Source organism: Phalacrocorax carbo, chromosome 5 (assembly GCF_963921805.1).
Source record: "Phalacrocorax carbo chromosome 5, bPhaCar2.1, whole genome shotgun sequence".
NCBI classification, from domain to species: domain Eukaryota; kingdom Metazoa; phylum Chordata; class Aves; order Suliformes; family Phalacrocoracidae; genus Phalacrocorax; species Phalacrocorax carbo.
The window spans coordinates 67,228,816-67,249,272 of record NC_087517.1 but is presented as its reverse complement, the minus strand read 5'-3'; the positions used below and the strand labels follow the sequence as shown (position 1 = coordinate 67,249,272).

At 39.9% G+C, this 20,457-nt stretch overlaps 1 protein-coding gene across 3 annotated transcripts in view; it reads left to right on the top strand.

Moving 5' to 3' along the window:
* NAV2 (neuron navigator 2) overlaps window positions 1–20,457 on the top strand; it is a 236,413-nt gene that overhangs the window by 97,635 nt on the left and 118,321 nt on the right. For all 3 annotated transcript variants that reach the window (XM_064452868.1, XM_064452864.1, XM_064452865.1), the window contains exons 5-6: window positions 2,074–2,329; window positions 7,167–7,324. In XM_064452868.1, coding sequence (XP_064308938.1) covers window positions 2,074–2,329; window positions 7,167–7,324 — 414 coding nt within the window. The remainder of the gene's footprint in view (window positions 1–2,073; window positions 2,330–7,166; window positions 7,325–20,457) is intronic.

The following is a 20,457-nucleotide window of genomic DNA, read 5'->3' as shown; positions in this document are numbered from 1 at the left end:
TCTGATAAATACAGCAGAAGACAGACAGACCTAGAAAGCAACAGGTTTTAGGTGGGGTTATTGTTATAATCACCTCTCACTTCACATTGAAATCAAGTCCAATTGTATATAGCTTTGCTAAGTTTAAACATGCAGACCCATGGTAATTTCTTTTATCTTCTGGCCCGTATTTGTGCAGTTAAGCTTCCCAGTGCCTCTGGCTCTGTTTAGTTATGCTTTGGCCTGTGATTAAGTGCTACTTTCCTTACAATTCCCATGAGTAATTTGAAGATAAGGAGATCCTTTTTACTCTGCTTTGCTGTCTTTTGTGTCTGTTTTACTTTATTGTCTACCTTCTATCGGTGTCCTCCCTAGCTAAACACAGGCAGATTAGAGGAGGAACCTGCCTGCTGCAGATGCTGATGGCAGTGGGAGGAGGCAGGGTTTGTGGCATGACACTGCACGGGAGCAGGAGGGGACTGGGAAAAGAGGAAACAGGCAGGATTCATTGGGACCCCACCGTCTAGGAAGATACTAAAATTGGATAAGAAAACAAAGGAAGACAGAAAATGGCTGCCCAAGGGCCTCGGGCTTGATAATCATTTAAACAAGGGAAAAGGGGCAGTGATGGGAAGGAGCACTGGTGGAGGGGCCAGACTGCAGGGAACAAAAAAATGGGTAAGGCAATCTAGTCAAGAAGTAGGAGAGGAAAGGAGAGGAATATTCTGGGTCTGGTTTAAGACCAGCACCACTTCGATAAGGTCTAGGGGTTGCTGAGGAGATGGGCATGGGCCAAAACAAAATTAAGGAAGAAAGTAAATTAGATTAGTGGATAGGAAGAAAAGGTAGATTGAGGCACAGGTGGACAAAGAGACCAAGGCTGGAAGCTGGTATAGAAAAGGGAGCAAAATTTTTAAGGTGTGAACCTGAGATTTGCTGGGTGAAGGGCTTGGGGTTAAGAACAGAAGATTGTTACCCAGCAGAGATGGGCGATGTGAGCAGAAATGTGTCTGGGAGAGGGAATAAAGGGAAGAGCAGGGACCATTACAAAGTCAGAGCAACCTTTCAGCCAGAACTGGAAGCAGAAATTAAAACTCTCTTCTCACTTTTGTTCTTGGACACAGTCTTGCCACGTGTCCTTCTCTTCCCCTCTTGCACTAATCTGTGTAGAGGGATTTAAAAGCAATAGGGCAAGAGTAAGTTTTGTTAGTTCAAGTGGTCTATATAGTGTATGCAAAAGTTTGGCTGTTTGACGTAGCTTTTTTAATTCACTTTTTAAATTTAGGAAGTTAAACTTGCTAAATAATTAAGTCATGGCACATTATTAAGGTTGTCCGCAAGACTGAATTGGTGCTTTTGCATATTAATCACGATACAGCTGTTAACTGCATGTTCTGGTACGTCTTTATCTTTTTATTTCTGTTTGATTTTACGTTTTTTGCGTTTGATATTGCATAGAAGAACAGGATGACTTTTAGGAATTGAGATGTTTATTCATTCACTGTTACGCTATCTTTAGGTACCTCGGGTATCCATTGTTATTCAGCTTGTGATAGTATCAAACTGGTAATTATCTGTTTTAATACAGCTATTTCACCCAGTAATCATATTTTCTAGTGCAAAACTTGCATCAGATTTTCTTAGTGGAAACAGTCTGATATTCCAGAAATTATATAATACCATGTGCTAATTGAGTAGCTTCTCCTTGTGCAAATTTAGGACTGAGAAATCATTTACAGTGTGATGCTGTTAATACACTTGTTGTTGCGGGGTCTTGTTTTGGTCATTTTTGTTTCTTCAGTTTAAAGGAACTATTTAAAGAACTATCTTTTTAAACACGCCTGCGTCAATACGCAGACTATAGCAGAAATGGAAGACATCGTGCGGTCACCGCGGGGAAGAAATTAGTTATTTGCTTGTGGTTGGTGCTCAGTGGTAATCAGCTGTAATGCCGATTAGATGTGCAGAAAGCCTGTCATATCCTAAAGGAAATGAGTTCAGACCGTGTTACGAAGAGTGCAGTGGCTGACCTGCTGTACTGTCGGATGGAAACAAGTGGTGGCTGACAAGTGACTTCTGAATGTTGCCTTACAGAAATCAGGAATGGGAATCTGAAGGCCATCTTGGGCCTTTTCTTCAGTTTATCTCGGTACAAGCAACAGCAACAGCAGCCACAGAAACAGCAACCACAACACTATCCGTCCCAGCAACCTCCTCCAGTGTCCCAGCAAGCAGGGCCTCCATCCCAGTGCCAGGTCGGGGTACCGCAGCAGCAGCAGGTGCCAGCTTCGCTCCAGACTCCGTGCCAACAGCCCCCGCAGTTCAAAGCACAACCAGAAATGCAGTCAAGGTGGGGAAATTTCCTTTAAGTTTTTTTTCTATTGTTTATTTCTTTTTTTTTTTCTTGTTGTTAGAGGTCTTCAAAAGCCAAAGAAAGTTCTTTTAGTTTTACTCTAGAATAAAGAGTGTCTGGGAAACTGAGTGCTGGGTAGAATTGACTTCACGCCTTTGGAAATCAAAACAGATGTGCTTAAATATGTTCTCTGCGCTTGAAATATGCCGTTCGGTAGGTTTAAAAGACCTGCTAGACCAAGGAACCACCATATTTTATGAGGACATTTTCTCATTATTCCTTTTGCTTCTTTCTACTTGCAAAGCATGTATATACTTGTCATTATACAATACGTACTTTGGGCATGTGAAAACCAACTTTGGTTCTCAGTTTACAAGAATTTCAGCCCTAAGAAGTGGAAGGCTCTGACAATGGTAAAAGAAATAGAGCTCATCATGGCTGGTGACCGTCAAAATCAAATCTAGGCTTATGGGCCGAAATTATTTTCACAATTGGTGTTTGTTGCTGCTCCTAGATCAGAATATCAGAATAGAATATTAGATCAGAATAGAATAGAATAGATCTGAAGAATACAGGTAAGTAGAGAGAGTCTTTGTCCCTTGAATGTCTTTAATCCTTGGGGTGCTCTTTTCAGGTTAGAACAAAAGCAATTTATGAAGGCAGTACTGCTGTGAATGCACATACAGCCTTCTGCTTGTCTGACCCTTCCACTGCTAAGAGAGTGAGGGTTTTAGTGGGGATAAGTGGGCAGGATTAAAGGCTAAAGCCATATTTGCACAATTAGTTAAGTATGAAGGCTTTTTTTCTTCTTTTTTAATATCTCAAATTAAGTTAAGGCTTATTTGTGTTAAAATAACACACATTAAGGTGAATCCTAGCTTAAGTGCTGCTTTATAAGGAATATAAACAGTTTAAATGAGGCCTTCCAAGTGAGGCTACTGAGAGCTTACTTGGTTTTGGCTCATGTCTTTCTTCATGAATCATGCTTATTTTGGGTGGAAACAATATTTTTGTATAATTGAAAAATGTAGTGTTGCTACAGTATGTATAAACTTGTACAGGAAATAATGACTGTAAAACAAAGAGGTATTTGAACATATTTCTGTGACTATTCTGTCAAAAACATGCAGAGAATATTGCCTTAATATTTTTAGTCTGTTGTGTGGATTGTGCTGGGTTTCAAATAATTGAAAAATATCTAACCCGAAGGTCTTAAATGTCATGTTTTCTTAGTATATGCTAAAGTGAAATTGCTCAGATTCTGCAGAAAAACACACATAAGAAAAGACTGAGGAAAAAAGAGTAACAAAGTTGGGGTTTGCACGCAGAATTGCATGTTCATTACTCTATAAAAATGAATTCATTTCCAATTTCAGGAGTTTTGACATAAGGTTATACTTAAGCAAGAAGCTGCCTTTTTTTTCTGTAGAATTCATAAAAACTCTTTCCTCCCTAAAACTAGTTACTAAGTTCAGTGGCTTTAAAAAAAGTATCTTTGTTCAATGTTATCTTCCACTTTTTTCTTTCCTGTCATACAGTGCATCTCCCAGGGACTCATCTCAAAGCAAAATCATCCGATTCACTCTTGGTCAGAAAAAGTCTTCTAGGTTAGCATTTCTCCATCTTCTGCAAAGCATGAATAATCCTTTTGCAATATTTCTGGATGCATGTTTAGGGTTCCCGTTGAAAATATTTACCTCCTTGTTTGTAACTAAGCTTTTTACAAACAGCTAGAACATGGAAGTGTTAGGCAGATTTTTTTTTTTCCTTTTATTTTTTTTTTCAAGGTGTGGAATGCATTTTGGTCCGCCAGAAAATAAGTTGGTTTTCTTGTCCATATGAGCTTTTGCTTTTGAGAACAAAACATGGTTCTGGGAGTTCTCTCCCCCCCCTACACATCTGTACTACTTGTATTTTGATCTGCATTATTGAAACTAGCATCAGGCTAGTGTCTTTGCTAGTCAGGAGAGCATAATGTGCACCAGGTGAGCCCAAACAGCCCCATGTGGGACTGCCTCATCAGAGCTCCTGCACTCCCCGGTGCTCTGAAGCTGAGCACATCGAACCTCCCCAGAAATGATTAATAGGTATTTTAGTGAAATTTTTTTCTGAATCCCAGCATGACTTGCATGCCAGCTCGTATGACCATCTCATCTCAGTGATCATAACGGTTGGGGTGTTATTAAAATGGTTATTAATCATGTTTATGTTTACTACTGTTATATATTCAAGTGTTTTATTAGGAATTTTTATATAGTTATACATTGGTAGACTATACCATTTTTGCTAAGCTTGTGAACTGTTATGATTTTTATTCAGCTTGGCAAGTTTGTATAGATTGTTAGTTCTGCTGTATAATTTGGATTTATTTCCCCCATCTTACGTCGTCTTTGACAACAGTGAAGGTCTGCAGTATAACCCCTGTTAAAATGTCCCACGTTTCCTTTTCATGTTCTCTCTCAGTCATAGTTATGGCTTGACAGATTGTGTTTGCATAGAAGAGGTGCTGATGTGCAGTAATGGAGGGTATTCTCTGGGCTCAGTACCTTGTCTCTAATAGCAAGAAGCTGGAAATGTCTCCCTGAACCTCTCTTCTTTCCCTAGATTTCACAGGCGCTGCTGTGAAATATCTTGGCCCAATACCAAAAGCAGGGGCTTAAAATCAGTCAGTTACACTAAGGCGGGGGGGGAGTCTAAAAGAAATGATATCTTCTTGAAGAGTGATTTTAGCACGTATGTTTTTTATTCTCGGTATGTTTTTACTGGCGGTGACAATACTGACTTGAATCAAAACCTTGTCACTTCTTGAGTGGTCACATGGTTTGAGTAGCTTTGAAATGTGACAGATTTGCAAAGCCTGTGTGGGCGTGTGTGGGGAGCCTTTTCTTACCCATCGGTACAAGAACATTATCCCTTCCCTCCTGCCAAGCCCTGCTAGAAAACTCCCCTCCCAGTACTGGGGGTCTAGTAGCCTTCCTGCTAATGGTGATTGGCCCGTACTCGCAATTTTTATCGCTGGTTGGTAAATTTCAGGTGAGGTATATGTGCATCCTTCCTACCTGTAGGAAACCTAGCTCATTTCCTATTAAGCAAAACAAATTCTTAATGAATTTCCTTGTCTTGGTGACTTCCAAGTTCTCAAGAACAGTGTTTATCCCTGGTTTGCCTCTGCTTCTTCCCACGTAGTGTCCTCTGCAGTAGGTGAAGCATCTCTGGGGTGTTCTTATTTACACCTTACTGCGATGATGAGTATGTACTAGTTTCTAGCACCCCGCAGTGTTGAAAAAGGCTGGATAAATTGAGGGGCTCATCTGAAAGGCTTCAGTAAAGTCAACCTCAGAACCATGATGTGCTGTGCTGGATCTGTGGTGGTTTCAGTTTGTAAATTAATTTTTGGTTTTGTATTTGAATGATGCCCTTATGTCTTATCCTCTTTTGAGCTTTGCAAGCATGTGCATGCAGCTGCTGGCACTTTTGCTCTTTTCTTTCATGTTTCTTTCATATTTCCTATTTCCTCACTAGTCTTGGAGAAGTCAGTTTATTTAGGAAGCCCTGCCAGAGTCCCTCCCAGCTTCTCTTCCTTCCCAGAGGCATAACGGTGATTTGGTCAGTTGCATCCCCTGCTTTCTCTGACCACTGGGACTTCTTCATTTTAGTGTATTATTGGCATGAGTTGGTTAAGACAATTAGATTTTTGTGTTTTATTTAAAGACCTTTTCAAGAGATTCTACCATATGGAAAATGCAAAGATGGCAAAGAGTGGTCCCTTTCGTTGCTACTGTAGGTGGCATGAACTGGTTCTATCTTTTAGATTTTAATGTGATGTCCTTGCTTTTCAAAACAATCAGCTGTTTCACTAACATTCTTCAGTATGCATTTTGAGCAACTACCAAATCTTTTTGTTTTGGATACTTCATGTATCTGGAATGCAGAAATGTGTGGTCATTAATGATTAGTGCACAAAATACAGTGCAAACACAGAAACGTTAGGTATGAACTTCGACTTTGAAGGACTCAAACAGACCTGTTGTCCTGAGATGTGATGCCAGTGGCTTTGCTGATTCTGTCAGGCTTTGTAGAAAAATCTTCCCCCTCCCCTTTTGCCTGAAAAGCATGAAAGTAGTATCCTTCCCTATCTACTTACTCCAGAATCCTAATTACATTTTTTTTCTAGGTAAACAGCTAAATCTTGTAAATACAGGCTACGGTAAGGAAATGCTGCGTGAGACTGACCCAGTTTAAACCAGAGGCTTACGCCAGTTCACAGATAATGTGGTTGCCCTAAGAGGGCAACACAGCTTTGTGTGATTTTTATAGGCTCAAATGATTAAACCAAGTTCAAGTTTCGCTGGGCTTGGCTGCTAGGCTTTGTCGCTTTCAGAGCAGAGATATGATGTGCTCTCTACAAGGGAAAAGGCAGCCATGGTCTGTCTCATTGTTATTTCCAAAATAAGGGTAGCCCTTTTATGTCCAGCAATCTGGTTTAAGGACAGTGGCGTCTCACTTAGTCTTAACCTTGTACTGGTGTTATTGCTGCACTGAATTTACGTGCAGCTATTTCTGATTTATGAGATTTATGGCAAACGGCCATTAATTTTCGTTTGGGGGGGAGTGGGGGTGGGGTGGTCCTGGTATAAAACAATCCAGGCTGTAGCTTGTTTGCCAAATATTTTTCATCTAGGATGATTTCTTGGTTTTATAAAAGAACAAAGATTCTTGTGAGTATATATTTGTGGTATTGATCCTTTTCTTTTCAGCTTATGCATGATATTCCATGGTTCCTTTCCCAGAGTGCTTTAAAATATATTTAATCATATTGTAATTCTTTCATCAGACTTCCAGGCCCCACCACGAGGGTGTCCGCTGCAGGCAGCGAGGCCAAAGCTCGTGGTTCTATTAGTGCCAACAATCGACGCAGCCAGAGCTTTAACAATTACGACAAATCTAAGCCTGGACTTCCCCCTCCAACACCAACAAGTAGCAATGATAAAGGTAAGCACCTGACATTTTGGCATCCTCAGATTTTTCTTAACAGTGGCTTTGTTTGGGGGAAATTGACTTTTCCGCTAAGCTCCAGAAGTCGTAAGACTATGTCAGAGCTATATGTTGTAAACATGACTTTCAAAATCCAAGAACCAGCTGGTTGTTCTTGAAAAAGGTATAGCCCTCCTTTACTATGACCGAAGTTGTGGCTTACTGTCTTGAAGGTACATGAAAAAAATAGCTTCAAGAAAAACGGGCACTGGTAAACACGTTTTTTTTTTCAGTTTGCTTCGAGCAAATAAGACCTTTTGATGAGTAGTTTGACAGGAATGGAAAATGACCACTAAAGATTTCTGCAATGTTTTGATATGATAAATAGTACCCTGGTCTGTCTGAAGAGCTGCTTTTTTGAATGACATTGACTGACTTTGTGTCCATTCACTAAGCTAGTAATCTGACAGCGTTCATTAGCTTGAGTTGGTAGCTCTGAGCCCTATAACGCAGCATTTACCAGCGGAGTTTTGGGGGATGTGACTGGTGAGAACTGAGTGGTTTCACTCTAGTCCGATACAGTCAAATTGTTGGTGTAGGCTGGCAGCTAATTCTATATCCTTAACAAAATGGTTGTGCTTACAAAGATAGATCAGCACTGGATTTCAGTACGATCTTCTTGCAGTGACTTGGCAGTCATGCCCTTTAGGCTCAAGTCTCCTTGTTGTATGTGCATAACTTCTGTTAACAGTAATGAGGATTTTGCTTGAGGGGAAAATACTGGTCTGGATCATCTTGCCTGTGGTCCTCGTTGTTGTTTCTTTTCCGGAAATGATATTTTTTCTTCTCTAGAAACTGTTGTCCAATGACATAGATTTTGGAATATCACCCCATCTAGCCATTACAGCCCAAAACCTCATCTTGTGATGATGGCAATGGAGGGTCCTTGGCATCCTCCAGGGACATTCTGAGTCATGCTGATGAGACCTTGTATAAGACAACAATTACATTCACAGCTGAATATATTATTATTATAATATATGCACGTAGTATGCTAATAAATTGGCAACATACTGCCTTGGTAAACTTGTGCTTACTGTTTTAGAAGGTACAGTAATATTTACATCTTGTAATATTGCAGTTGTAATATTTACACTTTTACATATTATTACATAATTACAACATTACAATTGTAATATCTACAATTGTAATAAAAATTACATACAGTAATAGTTAACTGTAACATCAGCGTGTAATAGTCATTTCTAAACCTGAATTAGATCTGACTTTCAGGTAAAAGAACAAGCTGACAGGTTATGGCCTGAGCGGCAGAACCGATGAAACCCACTTTTCCTGTGTAGTATCTCCCCAGTACGCCTCCGCCTCCTCCTCATCAATACTCTCCCCTTTTGCTCATGTCCCGTAACTGCCAGCCTGGGGAGAGACAGTGTGGGATGTGCCTCGTCCTGTCGTGTGTGTTGGTTGGCTAGATGATCCTTCTGCGTATGGATGGTGTGCTGTCAGGCTGCGTTGAAGAGAGAACTTGAGCTATCTTGGCTTTTTCTCAGTTTACCAAGATTACTAAATAAGGAAAAATAAGAAAGGGAAAAAAAGAAGTCTTTACACATGCAGAGATATAACAATAATTTGTCAACTGAGTACCTTAAATATCAACTGCTTTTAGGCAGACAGTTCTATGAACCCTCATTCCTCATTGTGACCCATCTCTTCAGGAAGATAAACCGGTTGCTGAAGAACCATACAAGATCATCTGCTTCCTATGAATGTTACAAATGACTGAGAGAAAAAAGGTTGGTTTTTAGGTTGACAGCCTACATAAGTTGCATTAAATACTCAGAATTTTGCTCTGGTCAAAATTTCCAGTCATAAATTATGGACTTCAAAAAGAGATCGTGAGGGCTTATGTAAGTTGAACTTGAACTTTACTTACAAATACAGTCATGACACAAAGTTGGTCTGCATCCATGAGAAACAAAAGCAGTTGATCTGACAACTTTTTGGCTTATTTTAAGTTAATTGTAACGTTGCCAGACAAAGTTTATTGTCAAAGTGCTAAGACAATTCAGGTTTTCTGACCCATATCCTATATTTTGCCTAAGGAAGTGAGGCTTACGTGACCGTGTTGTGTGCCAGTCTTGGTAAGTTTTCATCTCTTTACCCGGTACTAACTCTGTTGTGTGTTTTTGGAGAAGGAAATGGGAGAAAGAGAAATCTGCCTGTTTTGGCAGACTGTTTTGGCACGAGCGCTCACTTTGTGATAGAAGGTAGCCTTTCAGTGTATTCCATTTGAATCATTTCTTACAAAGTAGGTTGTAATTTTCGGCTTTTATTAATCTGTGGCCGTTCCCTCCAAATGTGAATTGTCTTGTTAGTCAGTCGTCTGTGTCTTGTGGCGATGAAAGTGCGTTAATTGAAACAGAATACATCAGAAATGAGAAGGACAGTAAATGGAGCATGGAGGAATAGCTAGCTACTGGAAAATAAATAACCTAGATTTTTTTGAAAGATTCCATGAGTCAGTTAATTATGAGACCGCTGGTTTTCTAGAAATCTTGGGGAGAGGGTTTATGTAACACTGAAAATGATTACACTGTTGCACAAAAATCAGAGATTCTTGGATGCACGCACGTTTGTTGTGCGATGCATTCGTCCTCCTAGCAAAGGGGAGCGCACATAGAGATGCGAGTCTCACTTCCCCACAGCTTACGTTGTCTTCAGTATTTTATTTTGCTTTCTCAGTCTTCGCCTGCTGTCTGGCACCAGTTCCGAGATGTGGAGAAGGGATACGTTTTCTCTAGTTGGGATGACTAAGACACCTAGTTCAGTCGGATGAACACCTCCTTTGAGGTTAGAGCATTGTAGGTTTAACTTGCTTTCTGGAGTTAGCCCCACAGTTTATATGCAGAATTCCCTACAACCTTTCAGGAATATCAGTGCCCTCCTTTCTCACATCATAAAACAGTAACATGGCACGGTACGTTACTTACTGTCACAGTGATTAGCCGTTTATAATTGCAGCAGCATTCTAGGCAGGGTATTTTACTGTGTGTAATTGCTGTTACAGGCTTTTTTTTTTTAAGTGAAATGCAATTAAGGTCTAATTGCATTTTTGGATTGTGGGGAAATGATGAGCCGCTCAGGCTTGTGATTTTTGATGTCATCATAAACGCTTCATACAATTGGAGCCTTTTAATTCACTTCTGAGTTGTCGCCGTTACTTAGCCCATGCATATGTATACCTTTGGTTTACTTTCTTGTCCTGTAATACTGTTTAACACTGCAAACATACTGTAGTATGAAAAGCATCAGCCACCTCCCAAGGTCACTACTGAACGCATCTAAATTATCAAAAATACTTCTAAGGAATGTAAAGAGGCAAATGCGGTTGTATTTCTATGCTGGTATGAAAACTATTAGTTACTAGTTATCTTGAGGCTCCACGGTACCATGTTCTTCTGATTGTCTAATATGATTACCAATAAAAAATAGCCAAAATTTTATTTGCATGTGTAATTTAGAATAATTTTTTTAAAAAATCTATTTTTTTGTACATGGCAAGAAGGAGCAGAACTGTCCTAGGTTGTATCAAGAATGAAACTTAAATATTGAAGCATACAACTTCAGTAAACACTCTGATACAGTATATTTTCTCACTATTTTTTTTCAGTGCTTTGCTTAGCTATGCAGTGAGAGTCTTCTGAGACATGCTTTGAAAGCAGTCTACAGTTCTGAAAACCAGTGGGTCTTTCTGAGTACTTCTGTTACACCCTCAAGTATCCCCTGTCTTCACTGATCTTCAGGCACTCGGTTTTCATTTTGCAGTCTCAAAAATCTGGTAACGTTGTATGGGAATATTCTGTTTATTACTTCCCAATTTGTATCCACAGTCTATAAATTCCCGAACCTTATGAAGCTCTAGGAAACATCAGCTTAATATGCCATCTCCAGTATGTTTATGAAGTGATATAGTAATGTGACAGGCTTACATGCTTTCTTTTTAGTTTCTTCTTTTACTTTGGTCCTAATATTTTCTGTAAAATAATCCTACAGAGGGCAGTAGAAGTCTGCTGGAAAAATGACGCTTCTCCTTTGGATTGAAGTTAGGTAAAATGTCAGCAGAAAAAAAAGTACTACCAGCCTTTGACCATTTCCACATGAGATCAAAGCAAATGTTTATTGTTCAGATTTATGAAGAAGGCAGTGCTAATAATGTCAGGTTTTTCTTAAATAGGTAGTACTAGAAAAAAGGGAATACATGCATACAGATTCATGCACTCAGATGAAATAAATGTTTCAGTAGCAGTGTTCTTGCAGATTCACTTGGTAAAAGTCTCATGAGAGGGCTGTGAAACCAGATCCTGTTGACTCAGCCGTAATCTTAGCTCTGCATGTCTCCATTTCCAGGTATGGATATACCATACAGGCAGGAGAGTAAGAAAAGTTTGTGCTACTCTGGTTGATGCTCATTTTCTTTTATTTCTTTCAGATTTTGGGTACTCCCTTTATCTTGCAAGGCAGTATATATTTAAACATTCCCTTTTAATATGTAGAGGATGCATGGTGACAGGACAAGAGGCAATGGGCACAAGTTCCTTTAGGGGAATTTCTGTCTTGCAATAGGAATAAAATTCTTCGCCATGAGGAGAATTAAATATTGGAGAAGTTTGTCCAGGGAAGCGGTGGAATCTTCCTTTCTGGAAGTATTCAGGACTTCCCTTGACGGAGCCCTGGATAACCTCATCTAAGGCTCTGCTTTCAGCTGGAGGTTGGAAGGAATGATCTCTAGAGGTTTCTTCCTAGCCTGTTCTATGATTTCTACAATTTAAATATAAGGTAACTTTCTTAGAGTGTTAGAAGTATACTGGACATTCACTAAACTGTTATCAGTCACTTATTTAAGGGACTCAGGGTCAGGGAGAGGAGGAAGGCAAAGCAAAACTGAAGTGTGCTTCAGGTCTGATAGTTCTACCTATTAAGATAAATATCTAATATTTTCCAAGTGTTCTACATGCCTGCCTTATTTAAATGTTCCATGTTTTCTCCTCTTCTATGTTGATGCTGAGGTCTGGTCTGTTGTGCAAAGCTGTGTGTATTGCAATGTGATGCAGTGACACTCAAACTGGTCCGCATTACACCCATTACAGACATATTTACCCTGCTGACACAGCTAAAATACTTCCAGTACAGAGGGGTGGCACAGAGACAGAAGGAGGTATGGCAACCTGCAGATCCCAGAGAGACAGGGTCTCATTGCAGTGACAATTTTGCATGAATCAGACCTGTATGGAGCCAGCACTAAGGGGCTAATATAACTTGAGTCCAGCTCTGAGCTCTGGCAGGTATAAAATTACCACACTTTGATACCGTTAAATATTATTTCCTTTTAAAGTTTTTATTGAGTATAGACTAGTTAAGTAGGAAGAGGTATTAAGGTGTCTTAAAGGTCAGTTAAGGAATTTCTTTCCTATAACTTCTTAACTTTGTGTTATCAAAATAGGAATGACTACCAAGTAAGTGAAATATTAGCAAGGAAATGTTATCTCCACTCCACTGAGCAAATCAGTCTTATTGGTGTATGGTTACCTACACCAAATGTGTGCTAAAAATGTGTGCACTTTATGTGTAGGCAGTTATATTTATCGGTGCAGTTCAAGAGGGCATGGCATGTCTTGTCACGGCTTTAGTAGGAATGACCCTTCGAAGTTAAATCTATAGAGCTGCAATGAGATTTTCACAACTAGACCTATGAGAATCCACGTGATACTGATTCGTGGAGGTGCGCTGCTCAGAAGGCCACTCCCAGTTCTTGTGGGTAGTATTGTGAAGGCTAAAATTTTCAGCAGCATTGAAATGTGCTTTGAAAAAGACGGATGCCAATAAAACATAGAGAAGAGCACTGCACAGTTAGAGGTTTGGAAAAACGCCTTTGCACTTAGGTATTTAAAAGGTTAATTTATGTTCTTTGTCTAAAAGAACCACTATCTGCAGGATACCTGTAGGGAGCGAGATTTATAGTAATAAGGATTCTTTATTATCTCAATAGATAGCGTACGTGTATCCATTTGTTTGGAATTTGAAATTAGCCCAATTCAGACCACAAACTGGATACAAATTTTAAAAATGAGGATGATTAGCCATTGAAAGACTAAATTGGACATAATGAGTCGAAATTTAATATCTGCCCAGTGCTGGTATTCTCACAGAGGTTACAGTTTTGGCTTAGAAATTCCTGAGTGAACTCTTTGAACCATTTTATCTTTAAGATCAACTCAGATCATCCTAGTAGTTTTCTTGAATGAAAAATCTTTCATTTAAGCATATGAAAATGGAGGACAAGCCCTTTTCTGTAGCTGCACATAAAATCGGATGAAGTGTTTCATGTTCTGAAAGGCTGGGTTTGGCTCCTGTACCAAGTACAGGATGGTCAAGTGATGTTGCACAAGCTTCCTCACTGGCACTGTTACGTTCTGTTTAACCTCATGCACTTTTTCCACTCCAAATAAATCAATAAGAATAAACAGAGACAAAACCCAGGCTTTTGCCTTTGTGCCAAGTAACAGTATAAGAATTTAAAAAAAAAAAAAAGTGGCAAAAAAAAGAGCTCTGAGACTTGTAAAGCATGACAGAAACTCCTGTTGGAGAGTTAGCTTTTTTTTTTTACCCATTTATAGTAGCGTTTGGAGTAGAAGCCTGAATGTGAAAGCAAAGGCCTTTTCTGGGTGCAGGTACAGGGATAGTTGTCATGACAGCTGTGGCAGGGGAGCTGAGATATGAGATTCAGTTCCTGGGGCGTTGAGCCAGCTTGACTCGGGGCTGGCAGAAGGGTTCTGGGATGGCTGAACAGGCAGTCTCTTCCAAGTGGAAGCTATATGTATGGCCAGCCTATCCCAATGCTCAGTGCTGCCTCGTCTTCCCCCTTTCCTGGCCAAAGGAAAAGCCATTCCTTTCGATATTTAATGGTTGAGACGATCAGGATACCAAGTGTTACCTTTAAAGCAAACAAAACCACTAGCAGTTTCCATTCGGTGGTGATCAAGTCATCAGCTACAGTGTGAACCTTTCAGTGCTGGGACATATTAATGACCAACCTGGGCTGGTGTGAACCAATTTCAAATGACTGTTGTCCTCCAGAAGAAAAAACTTTAAATAAATAAATTCTATTGTCCCCAATTCATACCAGCTCAGTTTGTTTCTACAGCCCATAACCACCTTATAAAATTTTCATCCAACTGTAGGAGAAAAGAATAACACCCCAGTGTTGGTAAATGAATCTCTTTGGGCCTAAAATAACTGTTGTCCTCTGTGGTGTTGTCCATTTTAGTAATCAGGCAAGAGGAGTTACTAGGCAGGATTGTTTGGCTGAATAAGAAGAGTTGAAATAAAAGCAGGACCTCTAGATTTGGTCTTGCAGGCGGCTTACTGCAGAGCCTGGGTTGTTCTTGGTTTTTAAGCACTGAAGAAAGTTCTTTTATTGGTATCGTACTGAATAACTCCAGTTTTTGAGGTTCATCAGGGTCTGTGGTCGAGTACTCTCTCGAGTTCAGAAACTATCTTGAAGTAACGAAGGGCCCTTTTTGGAGAGCCCAGTGGGGCCATTTTCTGTAAACCAATCTCAAAACCACCTGCGATGTCCTCCTGGTCTGTTTAAAAAGTCATTGTAATGTTGGTAGCTCATAGATGCTACCAACAATATAACAACATATTTTACAGTTGTTATATATATAATAATTACTACGTATATATGTGTGTGTGCGTGTATATGTAAGTTGTTATAAGTCTTGGCACTCTGAGTGACATCTTTTACTAATCAAAGACTTAATAGTCCTGAAGTAGTCAGGTGTGTGGTATCTTACAGAAGAGAGCATTACTATAAACCCACAAAGTTAATTTGCGGCTGGCAGGAATCCCTGTTTTTACAGTGCTCCCTGTTGCGTCGCTCGCTGGTGGCACGCAGGCGTGTTGCTAAATAAGGCAGAAATGTGAAATTAAGCCTGGTCTCTCGACCAACGTCCTGTATAGGCAGTGTGCTGCTGCGACTTCCGACTGAGGACTCCGATACACTTCAGCTGATATTGAGAAGGCGTCGGCCCTTTTCGTGCAAACTGCCAGGTCGTCACTGACTTGGTTTCAGCTGTGCCGGTGGACTAGCGCTGAGCCCAGCTCTGCAAGGCTGCTGAGAGAGGGTGCGAGAGGGCTGAGTGAGGAAGGCTTTTGGAACCACGAGCAGCAGAAAGATGTAACAGTTCGCGACAGGCTAGCATTAATAAGCCAAGCTCCTGAAATGGAAAGATTCCTCTCCTTACTGATGAACAGTGTATGGATGTCAGAGAGCTGGGAAGTGGTTTTATAGAATGACACAGTTGGCTCATGCAACAGATAGCAGTAAGTTAAAGACCTTTTTTTTTATTATTATTTTGGCAGTTATAACTTTCTTCATGACTGAAAAATGTGTCCCTATGGATTTAGAAAAAACTTCCTTCATTTGACTTTTTGGAGCAGTTACTTTCACTGCTGTTCTATATCCATGTCATTTTTAGTTTTCTTATTAGTTTTCTCTTTCTTTAGAAAATTGAATGAATCTAATGTTTACTTCTGAAGTATTGACTCGATACGACTGTGCAAAAGTAACGAAGATTGAAACAACTGCAAAAGTGGAAAAGGTTTTATTTTTTAAAGAAGCATAGGTCCATAAAGTTTGAAGTCAATTTACCCACACTATTGGATTTTCACTGGGAAATAAATGCGATGGGCTCAACAAAATGAGAGTATGATAATTTCATAAATTTCAGTCATTAGCACCTTTAAAATGTACAGGTGCTTCATCTTGGTCAGGTATGAAGCAAACAGCATATTCTGCTTACTGTTCGGGATGCTGCCTCTGTGCTCCCTTGTGCTGGCAGCCGAGAGGCGCTCTCTGTTTTTACCGATTGACTGTGTTCCCTGTAAGTCAGACTGATGGTAAAATAAATTTACATAATTTGTCCCAACAAATCCATAACTAGAGTAGCTGGTATTTTCTGGTATTTTCTATCTATATTTTTATCTATATTTTTATTTATCTATATTTTTATCTATATTATCTATAATTTCTGCTGTATGCACTACCAAAATGCAGACGCTGGAATAACCCCATCCAGTTTTCTAAATATAACTTGCATTGAAGGTATTTACCAAGTGTTCAATATGTAACTCCTGTTTCTTTTCTGCAGTAGTGCTGCAGAGCTGATTGATTGATGCTTTAGATTTAGGCATTCAGTTTCTCCTTTCTAAGCACAGAACTTTTCAGTCAGCCTCATGAATGTAATCTTATTGACTCAGTCTCTTTCTCCAACTTACCAAATATATTAATGCCTCTGTATTCCCCAAACTTAAGGTTACTGGCTTATGTCATAAAGTCATATGTCATACATCGTGAGAGGTATTAGCGTCAAACAAAATACTCATCAGACAGGGAGAGAGATCCTGGGGTATTGCTTGCACCCTTTCACTTCTTTAATCAAATGGTTTGGTATTTTTTGAAAGGTTGGCTCATCTTAGTGAATCTTTAGCGACATATTTATGTTGGGTGTGTGCCCATAAAACAACTTAAAGACTGTCAGAATATAACAAGCAGTATGGCACGTTTATAGGACAAGATACAAGTATGCAGTAAATCATATTCATGGTTAATTTTACAAATGTTCAACTGGCTGAATTTGACATTAAAAAATACGTCCTCCTTTACCTAAACAAAAGCTGGCAGAAGGCTTAATTGCAGCTGGAGTGGAGCTTTACAAGACCACAGAACTTTGCCATAGTTGGTATAAGCTTTAGGAATATCTAAAACAAGCCAAAAATGTATTTAAATAAAGTTTTGGGGGGAAAAAAAATTAAAAAGTTAGCCAATGACACCTTCTTAACTGTATAGTTCATGAGGATAAAAATCCTGAGCTTTGAGGCAAGATGTAACCTTGAGAAGCAGCTTCTTGCCCAGTGTACATCTGCATAGCTGCATTGGAGACAGTGGAACCGTATTAATTTATACCAGCTGAAGGGCTGGCCCAGCATTTCATGGCCTTTACAGTTCCTAGATGTTTCCTTTTAAAATAAATATTTACTGTTTCTTGTAAATTTATTGTTGGGTGAATTGTGCCAGAAGAACAGCTATGGAAATGAAAGTTCACTATTAAACCACAGGAAAGCAAACAGCAGTGGTGCTGTGTCCCAGACTTCTGTAAGTGCCAGCATGTTTCTACCACACGTGTAGAAGCCTCCTCTCCCTGGGTAAGATCATCAGCCAGCCACTCTGGTCCCTTCCATTTGTGGCTTCTCTCCTGAGCCTTTTGCCTGTTCCTCATCCATACCCAAATATACCTAAAGAATCTGTGACTCGTGCCAGAGAACTGCCACCACCTCTGAAGCAGCTGATGAGCATAAAGCTGTGGCCCAACCCTTCGTTACTGTCATGTAAAGTAGATTGTTACTTGCACGTTGGCCGGGTTTGAAAGATCTCCTGCTACAGATTGTAGAGTAGTTTCATTGACCAGAGAGAGGAAATTAAGAAGACCCCAGTATAAAAAGTAATATGTGTCTGTCAGCTGGTTTTGATCCAAAAATGTAACAGATTTCTCCATATTTATGTATGTTCGTATATAGGTGTAAATATAGATGATGGTAAAGTATTGGTATTTCTATATGGTTTGACTTGACTCTTCTGTTTAAACATAGATTGTCCACGTTCATGAGTGCATTGGTATTTGCCACTTCACAGCTGAAGAGTTGTATGACTTCTCACTGAGCAGAGGAAGACCTTTCAGAGTTAAAAAGTAGTTTAGCTTGGCATATTGACTGATCAGTGGGAGTTTTCTTTGGTATTTTTTCCTATTGCCTGTCCCTTCTCTGTTAAAAATCTGCTTCCATTTCTACCTCTGTGATCATTCCAAGCCCAGATTGCGGCCACTACTAATAATCCAAATAGGCCAATGGACAATATTCCCTAAGTGCAATTCTCAGGCCGCTAACAAGTATATGGTGTATTTCATATAACTGACCTGTAGGAGAGAGGTGTTAGATCAGGGCTGCTAAGTGGACATGTTGTCCACTCCAGCTATGTATAAAATCTAATGAAAGACTCTGCAACAGCTTCCTGTCTGGAATTCATTAATGCTGTTGAATAGCTCTGTTATGAGAAATCTTGGGGGATTTGATTGTACAAATAATGGGAAGAAAATAGAGAGTAATGAACAAGAATGGTATTTGTCTAGTATTTAATGGAGAGTCAACTTGTTTTGAATGGCACAGTAAACTTGGCTTCATTATTTTTATGATCATCTAACCAGTATGTGGTCGATAGAGGTCCCTCCAACCTCTTTCTTAGGCAGTCATGTGGACAGCATTTTGAATTTTACAGTAACTAAACAAAAACAACAAGGAATTCAAGTGTCTCAGTCGATTATGTCAAGACAATGAGAAAAGGATCGCCCGTGCTCCAGTTTTACTTGCCGTCACCTCAGCGAAAGTGCTGAGCCTTGGCAACGTAAACCAGTCAACAGCAGAACTGTTGTTTCATGTACTGGAGCTCTGTGTGAACGAAGGGGACTTTACAGAAAGGTGGAAGTTGAGTTGCTGACATACCCACGGGCTTCGGTACGGGTTTTCAGAGGTACAACAGCTTCCTGTGAATACATGGAACTGCTATTGAAGATACAGGGATTACAACAGTGGGATTGAAGAAGTAAATATGATGGAAGGATAGAAAAATACCTAGAGGTAAAGGTAATTTTCATCTCATATTACAATGAATTAAGTCACCCCTAAAGGGAAAGCCAGTGGACAGAAGCTGAAGGAACCAATTCTGCTCAGCTTGGTGTAGTTTTTGTCCTCGGCAAAGCAAAACGTTTCCTATCCAGGCTTTTCTCAGGTTACGCAGAAGTTCCCTACCTGGCAATCTCTGCTTTAAGAAAACATTTTTGTTGCTTTTTGTTGTGGCCCAGAGTAGAAGAGACAACACAAAGCTTCAGTCGGCTTACGGGTGGAGGCCATGCCTCTTGCCCACCCGGAGCTGGTAAATCAGCCAGTCCTTTCCACCCAGCTGTAGTTCTCTCCAGCCAACAGCGATACAATCGAAATAGAAACTTCTGCGGGCCAGAAGAGTTGTGCTTATTTTGAGGAAGGGCTGTATGCCAGGTTGCTCCTGTTGGCAACATTCCGCTCTACCTGCTTGTGGTTCGGATTATGGAAAGATTGTGATTTTTATAGCCAGGTCCTGGCAGAAATGCAGGCATTTCCATACTTCAGGGGTTTGCTGAGCATGATAAATCATTACCGAAGAAGAGAATAGCTCAGCTAAAAAGCTCTTCTCTGTAGGACTCTTTATTTGTAGTACTTTGAAGGAGGGTCTGCTGGTGGGTGGACGGGAAGGGTCAAAACTCACCAGTTATTCCTCTAGATGGGAAATGAAGAAACTGCTGCTGTGGTTTCTGCAGTTCTGACACTGTAGTGTCATAGAGCAGATCTGCTTTTATTCCCAAACTAGAATTTGGTTGTGGACTTGCTTTTAACTCCGTTATCTAATCTTTGGGCTGGACTAAAAGATATTTCTCTTCATGAGAACTTCTTATTTTTCCCATAGCTGTGAAATAAAAAATGACAGCTTGTTCATTCTAAAATGAATAAAAATGCTGTTAAGTTCTTGACCCTCCTAAGGAGAAGTAGCTATGAGAACGTCCTTTGTCTTTGTGTTGCCTTTCATGCTTATAATGATTGTTTTTGAAAGTTTTCAGCTATAGCAAATCAAAGCCCGCTTGCTTAGAGTGAACATGACAAATGATGGGAAATTGTATATATTTTCTCCTGACCTCCTTACAACGTAAGCTCTCAAAGACTTCAGTGGAAGAATTAAATCATAAGCCTTCAGACTATTTTTTTTTTCCTTCCCCCATCACAAATGGGTAGGTTTACAGATGCAGTTAAGACTTTGCAGGAGCAGCTGAAATCAGATTTACCCATGCTACAGTGCGTATTGGCATTGGAACTAGACCACCAACATCTTTTTTTAACAGGAATGCTAGGAACAAAATAGATTTCAGGCCAAGATTTGACTCTGAAAAGAGGAAAGCGATCGTTATTTATTGTAGGCTGTAGCTTGGGTT